Genomic DNA, 19406 nt, shown 5'->3' with positions numbered 1-19406 from the left:
TCTAACCTGTAGCTGTGCCAGTGGGGAGTCTTATTGGGGATCTGGAGAGAAAGGGAGAAACCAGCCCCAGACTGACTGTGATCTCTGAGTGTTCTTAAGGAAAATTGTACTTTACTATGTGTGTACTTATTATCCTCTCAATGTGGAAGCTCCTCACTGGTGCTAGGGTGAGGATTGAGTCTCCTTGATTACTGGGCCAGTGCACATGCGTCATAACCTGTACAGGATCTCTGGATGTTTTTCATTACATAGGTTCCCTAAGTTTAGCAACAACAGCCTCTATTTTCTGTTGCCTAAGTTGTTATGCTAAAAGTTGTGTTCTGGAGTTTTTGTTGAAAAACAATTGCTTAACAGCAATCTTTCTAAACTCATGCTTATTATCCAGATACTACCTTATTTTCCGTTTAGTACTCTGCATTTGCCCCCCTCCTTTTCTCTAATATCCCCCTTATTCTACAATGCTTTAACCTTTGTTAGCCCCTCAAAATAATTATTGTTACTTCTTAACCATATCTTTTAGCTTTTAGTTCTACTTATTGTTAAATTTCACATTCATTTTATCCCTCTCACTAGCTATAACTTCTGAAGAAATTTATATCTTCCCTAATAACTCTCAAATAATTTCCACTACCCATTGCATAAATGTCTCTATTTTTAACAAGTAGGTGGGGAAGTCCAAGTGTCTCATTTATATTTCACTACCATGCATTTTTGCCTTAGTTGTTATCGGCTCATGATCTGAAATAGTTATTGGATGCATGTTAAAGCTTTCAATTAAATGCACTTGTTCCTATTCGATATAATTTCTGTACAGTCTAGCCCAGTTATTCTACCTTGGGGAATAATGTGTAAAATGTCATGTCTTACATACCAAATGCTTTATAAATTTCTTCAGAAATCTATCCTCTTTTTAACTATAACTTTTTGGTTATATTTTCCTTCTAGGTCTCCCCAGATACATCTTCACCTCTGAAAATCAAATTTCAATCCCCACCTATAAGTAATATTCTCTGCTTAAAGCTGATTATTTCTTCCAAAATTTTCTTAAGTTCCATAATAGCAGTTTTAAGATAATATAAATACATGCCAGCATAATCCTCCTCCTTTGTCAGTGGCCCCTTACTAGCACAAATGTATCATTACTGTCTTTTTTCTCTTTTAACATTATTGGAGCTCCTGTAGCATTTAGTATAAGTACTTCCATTTTCCATTGTCCATGATTTTCTGCTAATATCTGTCCTGAAATCCTTTCTTTATCAAATTCACATGCTAGCTTCTTTCCAAATGTGTCTCCTGTAGCATTGCTATTTGCACTGTGCATTTCTTAATATAATTCAATACTCTTACCTTTTTGTGTATACATGTCATGTTCAAAACTAATGTTTAATGCACCATTATGATAGCAAGTTATTTCCAGCTGTTATATATGACAGCATTTTGGAATGTCTATTTCCAGATTTGGTGTTACATGCAACCACAAAAGTTTGGCAGGTTGCTCATTTATACTGATTTCTTGTCATTTTGATTTAAACCTATCACACATTTTACAAGACTTTTTGTTTCAATGAAAGCCCTCAAACAAGACACTTGCAGATGACTACAAGCTGGGAGCCATTATTGAATGCCCAAATTATGTCGATATACTACAGAAGGGTCTTACCGAAACAGATGCCTGGTGCCAGAGCCATGGCCTCAAGCTAAGTGTCAAAAAATGTATAGTTGTCCCCTTTGGGAAAAAACACATACCTGTGAACTACCACATAGGTCGCAGTACACTATACACCAAAAGTGCGATAAGAGACCTAGGGACACAGGTGGACAGTGGTCTCACCTTTGATAACCACATAGCCACAACAGTTCGAAAATCCTTGTATGTGGCACACCTCATCACTAAGGGCTTTTCATCCAGAAAAAAGGAGGTCATTGTCCCGCTGTACTCATCCCTTATTAGACCCTTATAGAATACAGTGCCCCATTTGGTATGTACTTCACAAGCCATCTGCAACAACTAGAAAGGCTGCAGAAATACCTCATTAAAAAAAAAAAAAAAAAAAAAAAAAAATCACAGGGCTAAAGCAGATTTCTTATGGTGACTGTCTAAAGAAACTCCAGCTATACACTGTCGCATATCGCCTACTCAGAGGCAATCTCTACCTAACATACAAGGCCATGTCAAACCCAGAGTTGTTGGACATGCTACACTTAAAGAAATCCCAATCCCTCCAAGCCACACACTCCAGGGATCTTAACCTTGTCATCACAATGAATAGAACATGCTGGAGGGATAGATTCCATACCCAGAGACTCCCCATACTCTGGAACAGGCTGCCCATACATGTCAGGCAGAGCACCTCAATGGCCCTCTTCAAAAGGAACCTTGACGATTGGATGGGAGATAGGAAATTCACCCTGGGGATCACATTAGTAGCCCTGCTAGACAGGGGTCCAGGAAAGTAAATATTTGTGGGAAACAATAGCCAGGGAATCATTATGGCTAGGCTTGTATAGGCCCTAGGGCCGATAACCTAGTACCGACCTATGAACCAAACATATTTTTATTTATTTATTACCAGTTTGATTACCGGGGAAGTCCACTGGGCTGAAATGACCCATTTTCAGTGGAGGTCCAGGGAGAAAAGCACCAAGATACATTATATAGTTCAGCTACAAAAGATACAAAAGTATAAAAGATGCATTATATAGAACAGTTGCAAATAAGCACATTCAATATCATGCATAGTCAACAAAATTCACACTGGGTGATCTTAAGGGTTGTACAGTTTCATTTGAGCAAACACTCTTATGTATTAGGTATGGAAACAGTTTACATACATACATTTAAGTAAATGTGGATACACTTTATATGCACACATTTAAAGTAAGATGCTATTTACAATATTTACAAAGTTGAGTTATGTGAAAGTTGCTATAGGAGTTGTAGAGAGCTTAGATACACTAATGGGCAAACAGCTATGGGAGTTATAGAGAGCTTAGGAACCTGAGAGAGAAACCCCTGGGGGCATATACTTAGCATGATTAGGTAGGGTGAAGGCAGGTACATTTCCATGTAGTGGACATGTGTTTGAAAAGCTGAGTTTTGAAGTTTTCTGAATTTGGTATGGTTCTAAGAGTGGAAGGAAGGGAATTCCATTTTTTGCCTAGTGAGTAAGAAAGGAAAAGCAGGACGTTTAGGTTTGTGAATAGCAATTAAATTCTGATGTTCAGATCTGAGAGGTCTGTTGGGTGTGTAATGGGGAAAGATATTTGTTAGATCTGGACATTTTGGTGGGTGAAGTACAAGTCTGTGTGCAGTGGTGAGTTGGAGGTAGTCTAGGTAGTTTGGAAGTTCAAGCCAGTTCAGGGATAGTAGGGTAAGGCAATGATGGGTGGAATTTTTGGATTTAGTGGCAAATTTAGAGATTTTATTGTAGCAGTTTTCTAGTTTGGAGGTGATAGAGGAGGACAGGTTGGTTAGGAGAGGGGCTCTGTATAATAAGGAAGGAAGTAGATAAGTATTGGCCAGAGTATGCCTAGTAGAGTTAGAGAGAAAGCAATTGTTCCTGTACAGCATACATAGCTTTTGGTGGGTTTTCTTAATATTCTGTTGAATATGGATAACAAACTTGAGGTGTTTGTCAATAATAATGCCAAGTAGTTTAGCGGAACCACTTCTGTAGGTGAATTGGTTTGACTAAGGACTTTGAAAGCATTTTTGTTGTAGGACAGAAAACCCTGTAACATATATTAACTTAAAACAAACACACAACACTATATACATCGTCATGTAATGAAGTTTAACCCTCCTGATAGGACCAGTTGTCTCAAATAAGATAACTGTATCCACCAGCATTAATTAACCAAAAATTAAGGTGATCTATACTAAAGCAAATGCTACAGCCTATGCTCTTACTTATCCTAATTGCTGTCTGTACTTTTTTATCGTTATTCCTATCCCAGATGTGAAAAATGATGCATATGCTTTCAGAAAACATTAACTTTTAGTCTTAAGAAAAAGTGCACTGGCTATATTTAAATAAAACTAAATTGTACATTGTTCTAGTAAATGCATTAATGTGTTTAGTTACCAGAAGAGCTGCTATCACTTACTCACTTCCAGTAATTTCAGGCTTTTATTTTATTTTTTTTCTAAGCTACTTGTTCTTGTACCTTTTAATGTTGTTTCTCTCAGTAAATAATGTATAGACCTCTTGATTTATTGCTTTCACCTTTTGTCAGCTTGTTTCCACAGACCGTACTTCTCAAATAACACTGAATACTTATTTGCTAAAGGAAAACTATTCATTACATAGTGGTCTCTCATTTAAAAAAATACACTTGCTTAAACAAAAAAGTTGTCACTAGATTAGGCCAAGGGCATTAATCCAGACATTCATCTATGCAAAAGTAAAAGAAAACATTTCAACTCTACATATGTTATAGTCTGTACACTTTTACACCCCAACCCCTATGCCAACAGCTGAAGATTATAGCCTATTAACTTAATATGCTTTTGTCCAGTCATGTCTACATTTTTTAAAACTAAAAAAAGAACAAAAATACTTCTTTACTTTAGTAGCTTTATCACATACAATAATCACTGAAAATACTTTAATAAATGGCATGCAATTTACACTTTGAAATGTTTTATGCAGATACTGTTAAGAACAAACATTGTTTTACTTTCTCACCTTTTTTTTTTTTTAATTTTAATGTCCTTCCAAACATTAATGACATGAAGTGGAGGACTGACAGGCATATACCCCACAAGTTTAACAACATTAAAAGTCCAGTCTTTCTCAAACTCTTTTTCTTGTAAAGCCATATTTCACAAATGTGATTGATGCTTTATATTCTGACATTTTTTTTCACTAATTTCAGGGTTGCTGGTTTTCTGCCTATTCATTCCCATCCCTAAACCCCAGACTGCAGTTCAAGTCCAAGGTACTCCCAATTTTTCTAGTCAAATCCCGTGCTTTTTTTCTGTCTCTGAAGTTTTTTTCCATTGAAACATTGGAAAAGATTTCTCTGGCATTGTCTCTCTATGAACTTTATTATCAGAAGAATGGTAAGCAGAGTCCCCTTTTGTTTGATTGCTCACGTTTTGTTGGAAAAACTTTTGTATTTCCTCATTAGCCTGTTCTGTATCAAAAATGACTTTGATCCATCAGGAAAAAAATATTCTGAAGACAGTTGGATACAGCAGCTTGAATCTCTAACCTACCTCTTGACATTCCCTGATTGCTGGGATAAATTTGCTTCTCTTCTGCCTGGTGTACAGTGAGTAATAATTTTCCAAAACACATTACTGTCTCCATGTTTTTTTTAATATTGTGCTCTGATGCCACAGTTTTGTTAGAATCAACTCTTTCTGCTGGTATGATTACATCTTTACTAATACAGGTTTTGGAGAATCAACTTTTTCTGCTGGCATGATTGCATCTTTACAAATACAGGTCTTGGCTGCTTTCTTGTGGCCATGATTGGAGCATGCACATGATGTACCCTTTCAGTTATCAGTCTAGTTACTTATTTATGCTTTCATAAAATGAATACAGTTTGCTCCTTCCAGTTTCTCTGACACAGCATAAAATCTCTGATTTTCTCTGTATGCTCTGTCCTCTATCTCTACCATTTTTTGAAACAGCTCTTCTTGAGCAGTCTCATACTCAGCCAGCCTTTTCTGCATTTTGAGATCTGATTTTTGCAGTTTTATCAGTTCACCTGAATGGCTCTTTAAAGCATCTTCCGTTTTTTACAACCTTTTATTATTTCATTTGATATACTCATTCAGTGTTTCATTTGTTTTAATCAGCTTTGAGCACACTTGATTTGTTTTTTCCTCGAAATTACTGCAAGCCATCTCTTGTACCAGAGCTGGAGTCTGAACTGCTATTTGCTGAACATCTGCATGATTCAAATTTTTCTTTTCACCTTGATTTTCTTTCAGGTCCTTTTAGTCTTTTCTTTGCTGGCATCCAGGCAGTGTACTTGCTAGCCAGAAACTGAATTCTACTATGAAGGCAGAATTACTGACCCTTATCTTTCAGTTTCTTTTTTCACAAAGGTAGAGCTTTTGATCAATGGGCGGCCATCTTGGAAGGTACATTTATTCTTGAATTTTATTTATGTAGTTGTTGACAAGGTAGTCCATTAGACCAAAATCCTCTTTTCAGAGTAGACTCAAGGTGGTATTCATACTGATTAAGGAAAATGTAACCAGGACACAAAGGTACTTCCTTTAATCTTTTTGAAGCACGATGGTACTAGAGGGCTGTTACCAGACCTTGAGCAAATGGACTATGACAATCATAGGTGTGAAGGAGGAGTTGCTATGTCAGGAATAGTATGTGATGTGCCACTTTGTTTTACTAGCTGTTTAAATTTTGACACCTTCCAAGACCTGGCTTCATTGGACTGCCTGTCTGTCGCAAAAGAGGCAAGCTTCCTTCCCAGCTACATCACTTACAGCCTATTATCCTGCGAATGCTTGCAGTGTTTGCCAGCAAACTTTACAGACAGAACTCCTGAAAATGAAGGGCAGCATTCCCAGTTTAATGGTGGTGTTACAGTAAAACAGCCACAAGTTAACCTCTTACTAGTGAGCATACTGTCTCAAAATAGGGCAAACACTTATGGTGCCTAATTCACTGGGGAGTATCAGAGACCATGACCAGTTCTGAAGTAAATTGTTTCTACACTACAGAATCCTAACTTCATAGGTTCATAGGTAGGTACTAGGCTATCTGCCCGAAGGCATTTATAAGCCTAGCCAGAATGTGTTGGCTTTTGCTGCCCCCTTAGATTAGTTCCCTGGGCCTCTGTCTAGCAGAGGCCCAGAAATGATCCCTGGGGTAAACTTTCTATTTCCCATCCACTCGTCAAGGTTTCTCTTGAGGAGGGTTAGTGAGGAGCTCTGCCTAATGTAGATTGGAATCTTGTTCCAGAGCATGGGAAGTCTCTGGGACAGGAATCTATCCCTCCAGCACGTCCTATTTATTATTGTGGTGAGGTTTAGATCCCTGGAGCTTGTGGCCCGAGGGGATATGGTTTTCTTTAGGTGGAGTATGTCCATCAATTCTGGGTTGGACATGGCCTTGTATGTCAGGCAGCGATCACATCTGAGTAGGCAGTATGCAACCGAGTACAGCTGGAGCTTCTTCAGTCGAACTGCATAGGGCATCTGCTTGAGGCCAGTGATCCTCCACTTCTGTGGTCTTTCCAGTTGTTGCAGGTGTCTTGTAAGGTACATCCAAAATGGGGCATTGTACTCTATGATGGGTCTGATGAGTGATGCGTAGAGGGGCCCAATGACCTCTTTTGATCTAGATGCAAACCCTTTTGTGATTAGGTGGGCCACATAGAAGGATTTTCTAACCACTTTGGCAATGTGATTATCAAAGGAGAGGTTACTATCTACTTGGGTCCCCAGATCCCTTATTATGTCTTCCGTATTTAGGGGGCTAACACTTATGTGGTAGTTTGTGGGTACTTTGTTTTTTCCAAAGGGGATGACTATGCACTTTTTGGCATTTAGCTTGAGGCCATGGTTTTGACACCTCAGTATAAAGTCCACCCAAACAATATTCTAAAACCGAACTCCAAGCAGATAATTACTCCTGCCCCTAGTGTCATTCCTTTCAGTATCATGGAGCAGCACTACCCCACAACTTCTCTAGCTAGCCTGATTTAGATGGGTATCTTAAGACGGCATAAAACTGGTCTCATGCTGTCTGATGATTATCTGTTACTCAAACAGCAAAACACAGTGTATGAGAGATGTACTTGTATATTGTACTTGGAGGCAAAAATCTCACACACTAGAATTGTCAGCAGTACACCACACATCACACCTCTCCAAGGCCATGACAATACACATGATCAATCATATGCCAAGGTTCTAAAGATTAACTTACCTAAACCTCAGACCTCTAAAACACACGTACAAAGCACACTCGGGAAGTTAAACCTACTTCCTCACATAGCACAAGGGCAAAGGCACAGATGTTGGTCCTGTAAGGCAACCAGATGTTCTTGTTGTATGTGACTCTACTGTAAGACAAAGACTACAAATGTGTCTCTTAGCAGGCTGAACAAGGAAAGAGTGATGGTTATCTTCTTGTCTGGTGCTAGGATCCATCAGATCATGCATGCAATCAAGTCCTTGAACAAGTGCCAGAATGACTCTGCCATAGTTCATTTCATTGTTAATGAATTGAGATGTACTTCCATAGATTATATGAAGAGAGACATGATAGGGCTTTCAGACTGTGTCCAAAGCAAGTGTGAGCCTATCATTGAGTAGTATACAGCCTTATTCAAGGATTATGCTGCCTTATGAGCAAAAAATAGCTGACTTCAATAATTGGCTTAATTTTTGTTGTCATTCAAAGGGGTCCAATACTTATCAGCCTGGGGTGGTATGGTTGACAGACCATGCTGCTTCACTGGGGATGGCCTGCATCTGTCCCCTCTAGGGTTTTGGTTATTAGCAAATACATTGTTCACCCTTGTGGTGCCACTTTTTGGCAGTGCCAGCCTGATAAACCTACCAACATAATGAAACAAGTAAATGAAAATATGAAGGTGTTACTGATCAGTGCTAGGAGTCTGAACAAGAAACTCCACTCCTTGCAAGCACTCCTCACCATGGAGGACATTGACGTCTGTGTAATGACTGAGGCATAGTTTAAAATAGCAGAGAGCACTGCGGCTGTGAAGGGCTATAATGCCTTCCACATTTAGACCAGCTATTGAGCAGGATGGGAAAAAGATGGCGGCGTAGCAATCTAAATCCAGAAAAGACTCACATCAAGGCTGGTAAAGAAGCATGGTGCACAAAAGCTTTTTCATGTCCAAATAACCATCAGAAAGAGCCTGCACTATATATTAGCTAGCTATATAATTCCCTGTATGACAAAAGAAAGCCACAGTCCCTGTTTACAGTAACTAGAATCACTCGGTATTAAACACAATATACCATTTTTCTATGAGATCTAAACTGTCCAACTGTAGACTGGGAAACCTAGGTCACCACTAGTCTATAAGCATAGAAATTCCTGGACTTTGTCAGTACAAATGCCCTGGAACAACCAGAATACCCACTAAGGAGAATAACATCTTGGGTCTTCTCCTTACTGTTATGGGAGTGTTTTGCACCATTCTTTGTGTTTCTTCACTCATTAAGTCTGATCATAAAGCAGTCTCCTTCAAAATAAAGCTGAAACCAGAGAACCCTTCTACCCAAGGTACCTTTACAAATTTCTTTAAGGCAAATTGTCTACTCTTATGTGATATGTTGGAATCCTTCAAATCCCCACCAGACAAAGTTAACCCCTTTGAAGTGCATCATCACACTATACCAGCATGTAAATAGCTGCATAGTTGCAGCTGTACCCATAGGAAGAAGTGCAGTGCAAATCCCAGAAACAAATCCATGTGGTGGATTCATAATATCAGCAGGCTTTATAATGAAAAGAAAATAATTTTGACTAAAAGTAAGAAGAGTAATATCCAGAATGTTAGGGGTCTTGTCACTGAAATAAACAACTCAGGAGTTTGAGGCCAAAATAGTTACCCAAGCCAAAGACATTCACAAGGCATTTTTTAGATGTCCTTCCATATCACTGTTGCAGTATACATCACTGCTGGGATATACTGCCAAGGATATCCCAGTTTCCAGCCAGTATACCAAAGCCTTTATCACCTAGGGAGCTTCGTACATCAGTTATATGCTCCCTGTGCAAACATTGCACATAAAGTTGACGCATGTATGCTCCCAACTCAGAACTTCATAGCCACTAATCTGAATGCCATTGTCGTATATTGGTCTGAATGCCATTCACTTTGCTGGTTATACCAAACCTATGTCTTTCAGATAAGTATTTTTCAGTGGGCTACATGTCTTCCAGTTAAGGGAAATGTCAGTATGTGAGCCAGATACCACATAAAGACCACCACAGTAGGTTCCTGTTTTACTTGGTTGTATCTCACAACCACAGTTACTGTTCCATCTGTCAGGCATTTTTACCGAATACTTTGCATAGCCACCTATCTTCACTTGGCATTTACCTTGAGAACCAAAGTCTCAAGCTTTTGACCCATGGAACCATGGCAGAATCTGTCCACTCTGAAGTACAGCTACCACTCAAAAAGAAGGCCAAGAAGTCTAGGCTTGAGACTGTTGCTCTTCAGCCTCCATCAGACATCTCTCTTGAGGTGAGTGAGAACCCAGAGGACAGTCCAACATTGCCATCAGTTTATTCTGGTGCAACCTTCTCTGCGACTGGCACAGAACCTCTAAAACCTTGCAAATGTCCACCGTGGACATTGAGGGGGGAGGCACTCCTGATTATTTCTGAGTGGCCTAAATGGATTCCTAATATCCTTGTTAGGGAAGAGGTGCTGGGTACCTTTTTATTGAATCCAAGCAGGGGTCTGAACCTCTGCTTCTTGTCATAGTGGACTTCCTGGTGAAGTAAAGACAGAAAACCAAGCTTGTGGTGTCAGCTTCCAGGGATCCACAAAGGGAATGGCAGGATTTCACTCAAGGCTTGTTTAATGCATTGATAGCATTAAAGCCTCCTCAGGGGAGTTTGGTTCCTGCATCTCCTTGGTTCTCTACCCCTAAGAGGGTTAGGGATCCTATGTCTTCATATGAAGATTCTGACTCTGAAGCTGACTTCTTAGCCTATTCCTCTCAATTGCCTTCACCTTTACTGTGGGTCTGAGGAAGCGGAATCTGTCAGTCCTGACTTCCCTTTGGAGGAGCTTTCCTTTGGTGACACAGTTCTGCATATGACAGGGCATTTAAAATGGGATTGCTCCCAAGTATGGGACATCCTGAAAAGATATTATGAGTTGTTACAAATGGACTCTCGTAAACATTTAGCTGTCTCACCTCTTGACTGCTCTGTTGGATACCTTCTCTGCTGCTTCCCACACACTGGATTCTCAACCTCCAGCTCTTAAGAAACCTGATAGATTGTATAGGGTGTCAGAGATCTGTAAGATCTTGTACAAATGCCCTTTGTCTGTTCCTATAATTATTTCTATATCTACTGATAAGCCTTTTGGCTATTGCCTTCCTTCATCCTCCTCCCTTCAGATAAGAACAGTAGAGCCATGGAGAGGATTGGTAAAGGTATACACTTCAGCTACTTTAGCCCTCAGGGCCATCAGTTACCAGACTGATATGACTAGGTACATCCTGCCTCTTCTCTCCCAGATTGTGAAGATGGTTTTTGATATCCCTGACTCTGAGGGTAAAGCCTCAGTTCATGTTTTGCTCATTTCCACTTCTCAGGTTGCCCATCACTCAATTAAATGCAGCTATGATGCAGCTGATGCTTCTTCTAGGGTTGCTGCCTGTGGCTCTGTGATGAGGTGCTACTCCTGGCTCTGCCTTTAGGCCTTGCCAGATGATATCAAGGCAAAACATCTGGATGCTCCCTTGGATAACCAGAATTTATTTGGCACTGCTGTAGCTGAGCTTTTGAAGACAGTAACAGGATCAAAGTAAGGTCTTATATGATTTGAAGCACATTTTTCTTTCACCTTTTTCTAAGTTTGAGAAACTATCCTACTAAGACTGGTTTTTGGCATAAACTGCCTAGGCAGTTTTCCAAAGGTAAGAAGGCTCCCAGGTGTGTTTTTCTGGATAAACCTACTCAAACACCCAGGCCCCAGAAGCAGCCTTTTCCTGACAAATCTGCAGCCATCTGACTGTATGCCCTCTCTTCCCCTTATCCAAGTTCCCTTGCCCCTCAGTGTTTCCCTATCTCTCCCAGTTTGGCAGCTGATTACCACAGACTTCTGGGTTCTCGCTATTATCTGGGGGGGTACTTTATGGTCTGGAAGACCTTTTGCTCCTTCTCCAGTATTCCTCACCCCACTGCAGAACAGCTTCCGCATTTTCCAGAGGTATTTCAGACTCTTCTGGACCTATTCCATGATGCTTCTGGTCCCCAGAAAAGAAGGTTCTTGCAGACCTGTCCTAGATCTTTCCTTTCTGAACACCTTTTTCATAGTGCTATCCTTCCAAATGTTCTATCTTCAGACTTTGTTTCCTCTGTTGCTTCCTCAGGTCTTCCTGGTTTCTTTGGATCTGAAGGACATCTACCTTTATATTTCTATCCACCCTCTATTCAGGAAATATTTACATTTTTCTGTTTCCTTCTCTCATTTTCAGTTCACTGCTTTGCCCTTTGGGCTTTCACCAAATGTCTAGACCCTGAAGTCGCCTTTTGCTTGCATCAGGGCATTATCATATTTCCTTATGTGGACGACCTCTTGTTTCAGGCCCCATCCCAATCCAACTGGTACAGGATCTTCATTTTAACCAGCTTCTGTTGCACAGCCTAAGGTTCACTATCAACCTTCAGAGGTCGATCTTGATTCCATCTCAGGGTCACATGTTCATAGGTTGCAGGTTTCGGACTGTTCCAGTGCTGGCATCTTTTCTGGCGTCCAACGTTTTGTCCCTTATAACTTATTTTCTGTCCCTGCTTTCCCGTCTTCTATTTCAGCAAGGGAGTTTCTCAGGGCTCTAGAGTTCATGACCTCTACCATCCCCATGCTTGCTCTGGGCAAGGCTTCATATTAGAAAGTTTCAGTGGTACCTAAAAACAGTGTGGCTTCATCACCTCCAGCCACTGTACCATCTAGATCCTCTAATCCCTTGTTTCGGACTGAAATTTCACTGGTAGATTCAGCAGCAATCTTTCAATCCAGGTGTTCTTTTGCACCCTCCTCAGCCATCTCAGGAACCCTTTATGGACACATCAGAGCTGGGGTGTGGGGGGGGGGCACTTCAGGCACCCTGCAGGTGCTGGGCCTTTGGTCCCTTCAACAGAGGTTGGACTACATCAACATAAAGAATGTAGCCCTTCAAGTTTCCCTTGCACTCTGGATCCTGGGTCCTTTGAAGGTGATAACACCGTAGTCGTGGTACATCAACAAGTAAGGGGCATGAGGTCTTACCATCTTTGCAGATTAACACTTCAAGCATGGGAAAGAGCCATCAAACTGCAGCTCACCCTACAAGCAGCCTACATACCTTCAGAGTTCAGTCTTGTGGCAGATTCTCTCAGCAGATCCATGACACAGCCTCACAAATGAATGCTTCACAGATATGTTTTTCAGGACATGTTTCAGTGGGGGGGTATCCCCAAGGTGGATCTCTTTGTCACCCCTCTGAACAGGCAACTCCCTCAGTTCTGTTGCCCCAGGTCCTTTCAGTTGGAAGTGAATGCCATGTCTTTCTCTTGTAAGGGAATGTTCCTATATGCCTTTCCTCCTCTTACTCTCCTTCCAAGTGTCCTTCAGAAAATCACCAAGGACTCTCCAGAAATTGGGTTTGTGACTCCCTTTTGGTCCAGCCAGCACTTGTTCCCCCTTTTATTCCATCTGGCCAGGGGTGCAGTCATCACAAGTTAACTCACCACATGGATCTTCTCACACAAGACAAAGGAACTCTCCTTCACCCTCATCTGTCTACTCTTTAACTGATGCTTTGGGTGAAAGGGTTTTGATTCCTTTATGACACCAGTTTTTGCAGGACATGCTTCGAGTCCTGTGGTAGGCCAGAAACCCCAATACCAGAAAGTCATGTTTGTCCAAATGGAAGAGATTTTCTGTTTTGTGTCTTACACATCACAAGGATCAATTTTCAGTAGGGGTCCCCTTAGTTCTTTCCTACCTGTATGAACTACCACATGCTGGCTTGGCATATTCTTCAGTGAAAATGCACCTGCCAGCCATTTCTGCATATCTGCAACGTACTCTTCCTTTGGTCTCTAGGTTTGTGGTCAAGCAGTTTATGGAAGGGGTCCTTCATATTAGACCCCCAAGAAAAGCCATTCCTCCTTCTTGGGATCTTAATTTTGTCCTTGAAATACTGACTCATGCTCCTTTTGACCCTGTTGATGCTGCTGCTGTGCAACATTGCACCTGGAAGACTGTTTTGGTTGGTTGTTTTAACCTCTGCCAGAATGGTGTTTGAATTCCAGGCCTTGATGGCAGTGCCACTTTTTTTTGTTTTTTTTTTTTCATAGAGACAGGGTGACTCTCCATTCCTCTCCTTCTCTTCTTTCCTTTCCTGGATATACATGTCCTCCTGTTAAAACTGGAGACCCCAGTTTTCCTGGGGCACTTCAGTTCTAAGTTGGGAGTGTACAATACATATGTCACTTTATGCTGCATGCTTGCACAGTGAACATATTTCTGACATACTGTGCTCCCTAGGTAATAAAGGCTTTGGTATACTGACTGGATGTTGGGCTATCCTTGGCAGGAGATCCCATGGGTGATGAATACTGCAGCAGTGAAAAGAAGGATATCTACTGTTATGATATGATCTTACCCAACTGTATGTTATGTCTGTAATCTCAAAAGTACAATGGAATGATGTGCTAAGCTGATTATGAACAATGTTACCTACACTGAGGCTGAAAATATAGTGAACCTACTGGCCGATAAATTTAGCTCTAACATTACCCCTCTGTCTCCTCCATCTGTCCCTCAAGATGTACCTGAAATTGGCTCATCTCCATCTGTCACACAAGACCATGTCCTTAAAGTGCTGTCAAAAGCTAAAGATACTGCATTGATGGGCCCTGACAATAGCCCTGACTGCATCTCAAATAGCATGAAGTATGATTTAGCCACACCCCAAATAACACTGTTCAAGCTCAACTTCCATCCATGTTTTGTACCAAGTGAATAGAGAACAGCTACAGCCACTCCCCTGCATAAGGAAGGACCTTCCATAGTTCCAGACAATTACAGACCCACAAGTCTGATCAGTCTCATATGCAAAGCCATGGAAAGGCTTTTGGAATGAATCAATCAGGACACAGGGAACCTCCAAACACTGAACCTGTCTCAGTTTGTATTCATCAAGGGCATGCCATGGTTACATAACCTGGTGAATTTATTTGAAAGCAGTCACCAAAGCAATGGCTGATGGCATAATAGTACATACTGCATACCTCAACCTGGCCAAAGCTTTTGACACAGTCCCTCACTCAGGCATGAACCCCTGACAACTGCTGGATTTGCCAGCTGGCTCACAGACAGAATGCAAGAAATCAAAGTAGGAGAAGTTATCTCCACAAAGAGACCAGTCACCATTGGAGCCACCGAGTGTTCCGTGCTGGGACATCTCCTGTTTAGCATCTGCTTTTCTGAAGTAAAAGTCAATATGAAAGGGTTCTGGCTGACAAAGTTTGCAGATAACTGTGCAAGCTAGCAGCAGTCATTGAATCCCAAAATGAATTACCCATCCTGCAAATAAACAACTAGTGCAAGTCATGGAATGAAACTTAATGCCAATAATGCATTATTGTATCTTTTAGGAAGTCATCTACTCCCACAGAACTACCACATTGACAATACATCCCTAAGAATTAACCTAGTAGTTTGGGATTTGGGAACTTATATGGTCAGTGACCCAACTTTTGACCGACATGTGTCTGCTGTTATAAGAAAGTCCTTTTGTATTGTACAGCTTATAAACAAAGGGATTTTTGTCTATCTCTAAGGATGCCATTGTCTCCCTTTACTCAGCCTTCATTAGGCCAATCATTGAATATAATGCCCCCTTTGGCATATATTTGTCCAGACACATGCAACAACTGGAACATCCACAGCGATACCTTACTAAAAGGCTCAAACAACATGTCTTGCATGAGCTGACTCAAAGCCCTATTACAGTACTCTGTATCCTACTGACTGCTAAGAGGTTACCTGTCTCTGGCTTACAAGGTGTGCTCTGAGCTACTACTGATGGATTTACTGCATATCAGGAAGCCAAATGACATTAGAAATACTCAGTCTAGGGATCTAAACCTCAGCTGCAACATCAACCAAATGGTTTGGAAGGATGGGTATATCTTGCAGAGACAACTGCTGCTGCTGTGGAACAGATGACTCATCCACATAAAGCAAAGTTCATCCCTGTCCATATTTAAGTGCTATTTAGATCTATGGATTTGAAACAGAATATTTACTCCTGGACTGCCTCCTGTGATACTGATGGACACGCAACTCCTAAATACTTAATCTCATGCATGGACCCCCTCAAATTATCTATGATGGTTCCAGTTAAACTCATAAGTAGTTATAATTGTCGACCATGGGAAAAGGTAACTAAATGGGATAGGTCATTCTGAGCACAAAAAGGAAAATTGGCTAGGCTTGAAATGGCCCAGAAGGCAAGGCAGCTAGCCTAGTACTTTCCTATGAACCTATTAAATTGGGGCCTTCCTGTTAATGACTTGCTCAGCTCCAGTACTACAAACATTAGAGTGAGTTTTGTCAATGTGGGGAAGATTTATTACAGAAGAATTAATCTGTATCTGCCTGTCAACAGAGGTTATCCTTTGACCTTGATTGGACTGAGACATTATCTTAGCCGTTTGTGGTAGCTACAGTTTTTTTGCCAAACTGCCTAATGCGCAGGATCCCTAAGATTAGGCTGGTATATTTGCTGAAAGAGAAGACATATGGTTTGTTTTTGCATTCCTTCTCGTGTCATATTCTGGCTACCCAGTTTTCAAAAACGCTGTAGTCTTAGCAGACTCCAAAAAATCTGCTGCATTGTTTCTCTGAACACCTTCACTGACACGTTCACCAGCTGCAAGGTAAAATATATACCTTTAACTGTAGCACTGCTACATACTAAAGTGTCTTTTTATTTTCCATATGACCTGACCATGTTTATGGCTTCTCTTAACTAGTAGAGCCTTTTAGTATGTATGTATGTATACATTTATTGTGTATCTTGGGTTTGTTTAACGTGATATTTAGAGCTGATGTGTTTTGTTTCTGCCCTCCACTCTTTCAGTCTGTTTAGCTCCTGTGTTGTGCTCTGAATTTAACTTTTACTACTGCTCCTGTTCTTTTTGCTTCCATGTGAATGGAAGAGATTTGTTATACTCATTGAGAATTGTGATTGTGAAATCAGCCTAGAAGAAAGATTGGCAACTAGGCTTATAGACTAAAACTATAGCTGTCAAATTGAGCTATAAAACGGTAAAGAACCACAAAACCTGGAATAAAATTAATATTCAAAGTAGCTTAGTTATGATAGTTTATAATGAAGTTAGCTTCCCTATTTAAAAATAAGGCGTGCTGTGTAGTTATCCTCCCTAATCACATTAGTGGCATCCCTTTATCTGAGTCTCTGCGGATGAGTTAAATATCAGTTTATCTTTTATTCCTCAGGAAATTAGACCAGTAGTCACATCAGAGATTATGACAACATGATTTGACATTTAGTTTTAACATAACACTTCTAGATCTGAATGTTTTTGCCTAATGAATGATACTTCTGTGTGAATATGTTTTTGTTTGGAACTCTTTTCTTCTGGGGTTATAATGGGCCTTCATTTAATGTTTCAGTGTCAGCTTCTTAGTATTGCAGCTGCATTTGGCGATCTGGAGATGGTGCGTTATTTGCTCAAGGAAGCGAAAGCTCAGATGCCAAAGGAGCCTAGCGATGAACATCCAGCTGTACTGGCTGCATATTATGGTCGCCAAACCATTGTCGTGGAATTACTTGACACTGTGCCAAGTAAGTAGTGATTCATCATTTTCAGCATGAGTATACAATAAGTACATGATGTGTTTGTGAAACTACTGCAAAAAAGTAAAAAAAAAAGTGCCCTGGGTAATTCTTTTCAAACTGTGATCTATAAGTTCATCTGTCTATGAACTGTGAAAAATGATTTACATTTTCTGACTAAGAAGTCTGAATAGGCCATGCCCTTTTTATCAAAGGTCTGGGAAGTACATTTTTTTCTGCTTCAAGAATTTTCTTGATAATTTAAAAAAGTAAAGCAATATGTTAACAATATGATAAATAATTTTCAAAAATAAAATACACACTGTTTCCAGTATATACAAAACATGTTAGTGATAAAACTTCAGAATTCCAGTGATATTTTTAGCCAAAATAAAGTTGCTACTAATGAAATTTTCAAGTGAGTATTAGTCTCATGGCTCAACTAGTTTAAGTACTTTAGTCTATGGATTAATAAAGTAGAAGTTGAAGATATTCTTATTCTTTTAATGGTAATTTCTTTATCAATGTCATTTTGGAGAAGTGAAGTAAATTCTTTGTAATAAGGAATTATATTCTCCATCCAGTTTTTCATGATTTTCCTTGCAAATGCCAAGATTGTCCAAATCAGATAATAGTTTTTTAAAGACAGTTGGGTTTACCGGGAAAATCCGACTTGGAATGAAGCCAGTTTTTAGCGGCGGCCTGGGGAGAAACTCTCCAGATGCATGTCTTTGTAATGTAGTACAGTCAATTTATTTAAAGACATATCACCAGCTGTAAAGCTTTAAAGAAGTAATTAGTTCTGTCCCAGTATTATTTTTGATATATGCAATCATAAAAAGATGTGTTGCCAGTTAGCTATGTATAATTAGTTGCATTCCCGAATCCCAATAGTTATTAGTTTTACCAGAAATCTGTTAATTTATCAGGAGTGAAAACTGATCTACATAAGTACCTTCATGTGAAAATATGCCAGTAATGGGCAGATGAATCGATTACAAGATAAAGGATACATTACATTGTGATATTATTATTGTTTTCCATCAAAATGAAGTTCTGAAAGTTGTCATTTAAATTGGCTTTATAATTTTGGAGTATCTTATATAAATTTTAAATAATTGCTGAAGAACTAAGTTGTTTATATATTATTAAACAAAAATAATTAATTTGGGGCCAGTTGTGTTCTGACCATCTACTTCTTCATGAAAATGTTCCTGTGTATAATTCTTAATACCTTCTTTTAATAATCAGTTTACAGACTCAATACCAAATGAAATTATTTCTTTAGTAGATTTCAATAAACCAGTGTTGAAGTAGTTAAACCATCCATTTTTTAATAAAAGTCTTCTAATATACTTGTAAGAAAAATGGAGTTAATAGGTTAAATGAAAGCTTCAAATCAATTTAACTATAAATGATAAATTGTCAACTAAGACATAGACACACACACACGCACACATTAAAATAATATAAAACAAACTTTATTAACATTTTTAAATTTACTTACAGTACACATTACATCCCCATAAAAACCAAGTGAGGACCATCCATGGTTTGTGTAATAAGCGCTTTCACGACCTCCTGGCTGCTTCATCAGACTCAAACATAACAAAGCCATCATCAAATTTTTTAAATAGTAGTCTAACCCAATCAAAGCTACTCACTTATTACGAAATCTTAAAGACACAAAGACACAATAAAAACATATGTGTTAAAATGGATTCACTTTATAATCTCAAAATCCTGAAATATCGAATTTCAGAATCTCGAGATCATAAAGTTGAAAGCCAGTAATAGTGAAACCTTCAGAAGCATGAAATTCAAAATCTTGAAGTTCAGAGGT

At 39.6% G+C, this 19406-nt stretch overlaps 1 protein-coding gene across 1 annotated transcript in view; it reads left to right on the top strand.

Moving 5' to 3' along the window:
- The window catches only part of LRRK1 (leucine rich repeat kinase 1), a 2417153-nt gene that overhangs the window by 853072 nt on the left and 1544675 nt on the right, over positions 1 to 19406 (top strand). Inside the window, 1 exon segment of the mRNA XM_044078686.1 lies at positions 17401 to 17572. Within this exon segment, the coding sequence (XP_043934621.1) occupies positions 17401 to 17572 (172 nt within the window).

This window comes from Protopterus annectens, chromosome 7.part1 (assembly GCF_019279795.1).
Source record: "Protopterus annectens isolate FY-2018-M chromosome 7.part1, PAN1.0, whole genome shotgun sequence".
Taxonomy (NCBI): Eukaryota; Metazoa; Chordata; order Ceratodontiformes; family Protopteridae; genus Protopterus; species Protopterus annectens.
This window is presented reverse-complemented; position numbering and strand designations above follow the sequence as displayed.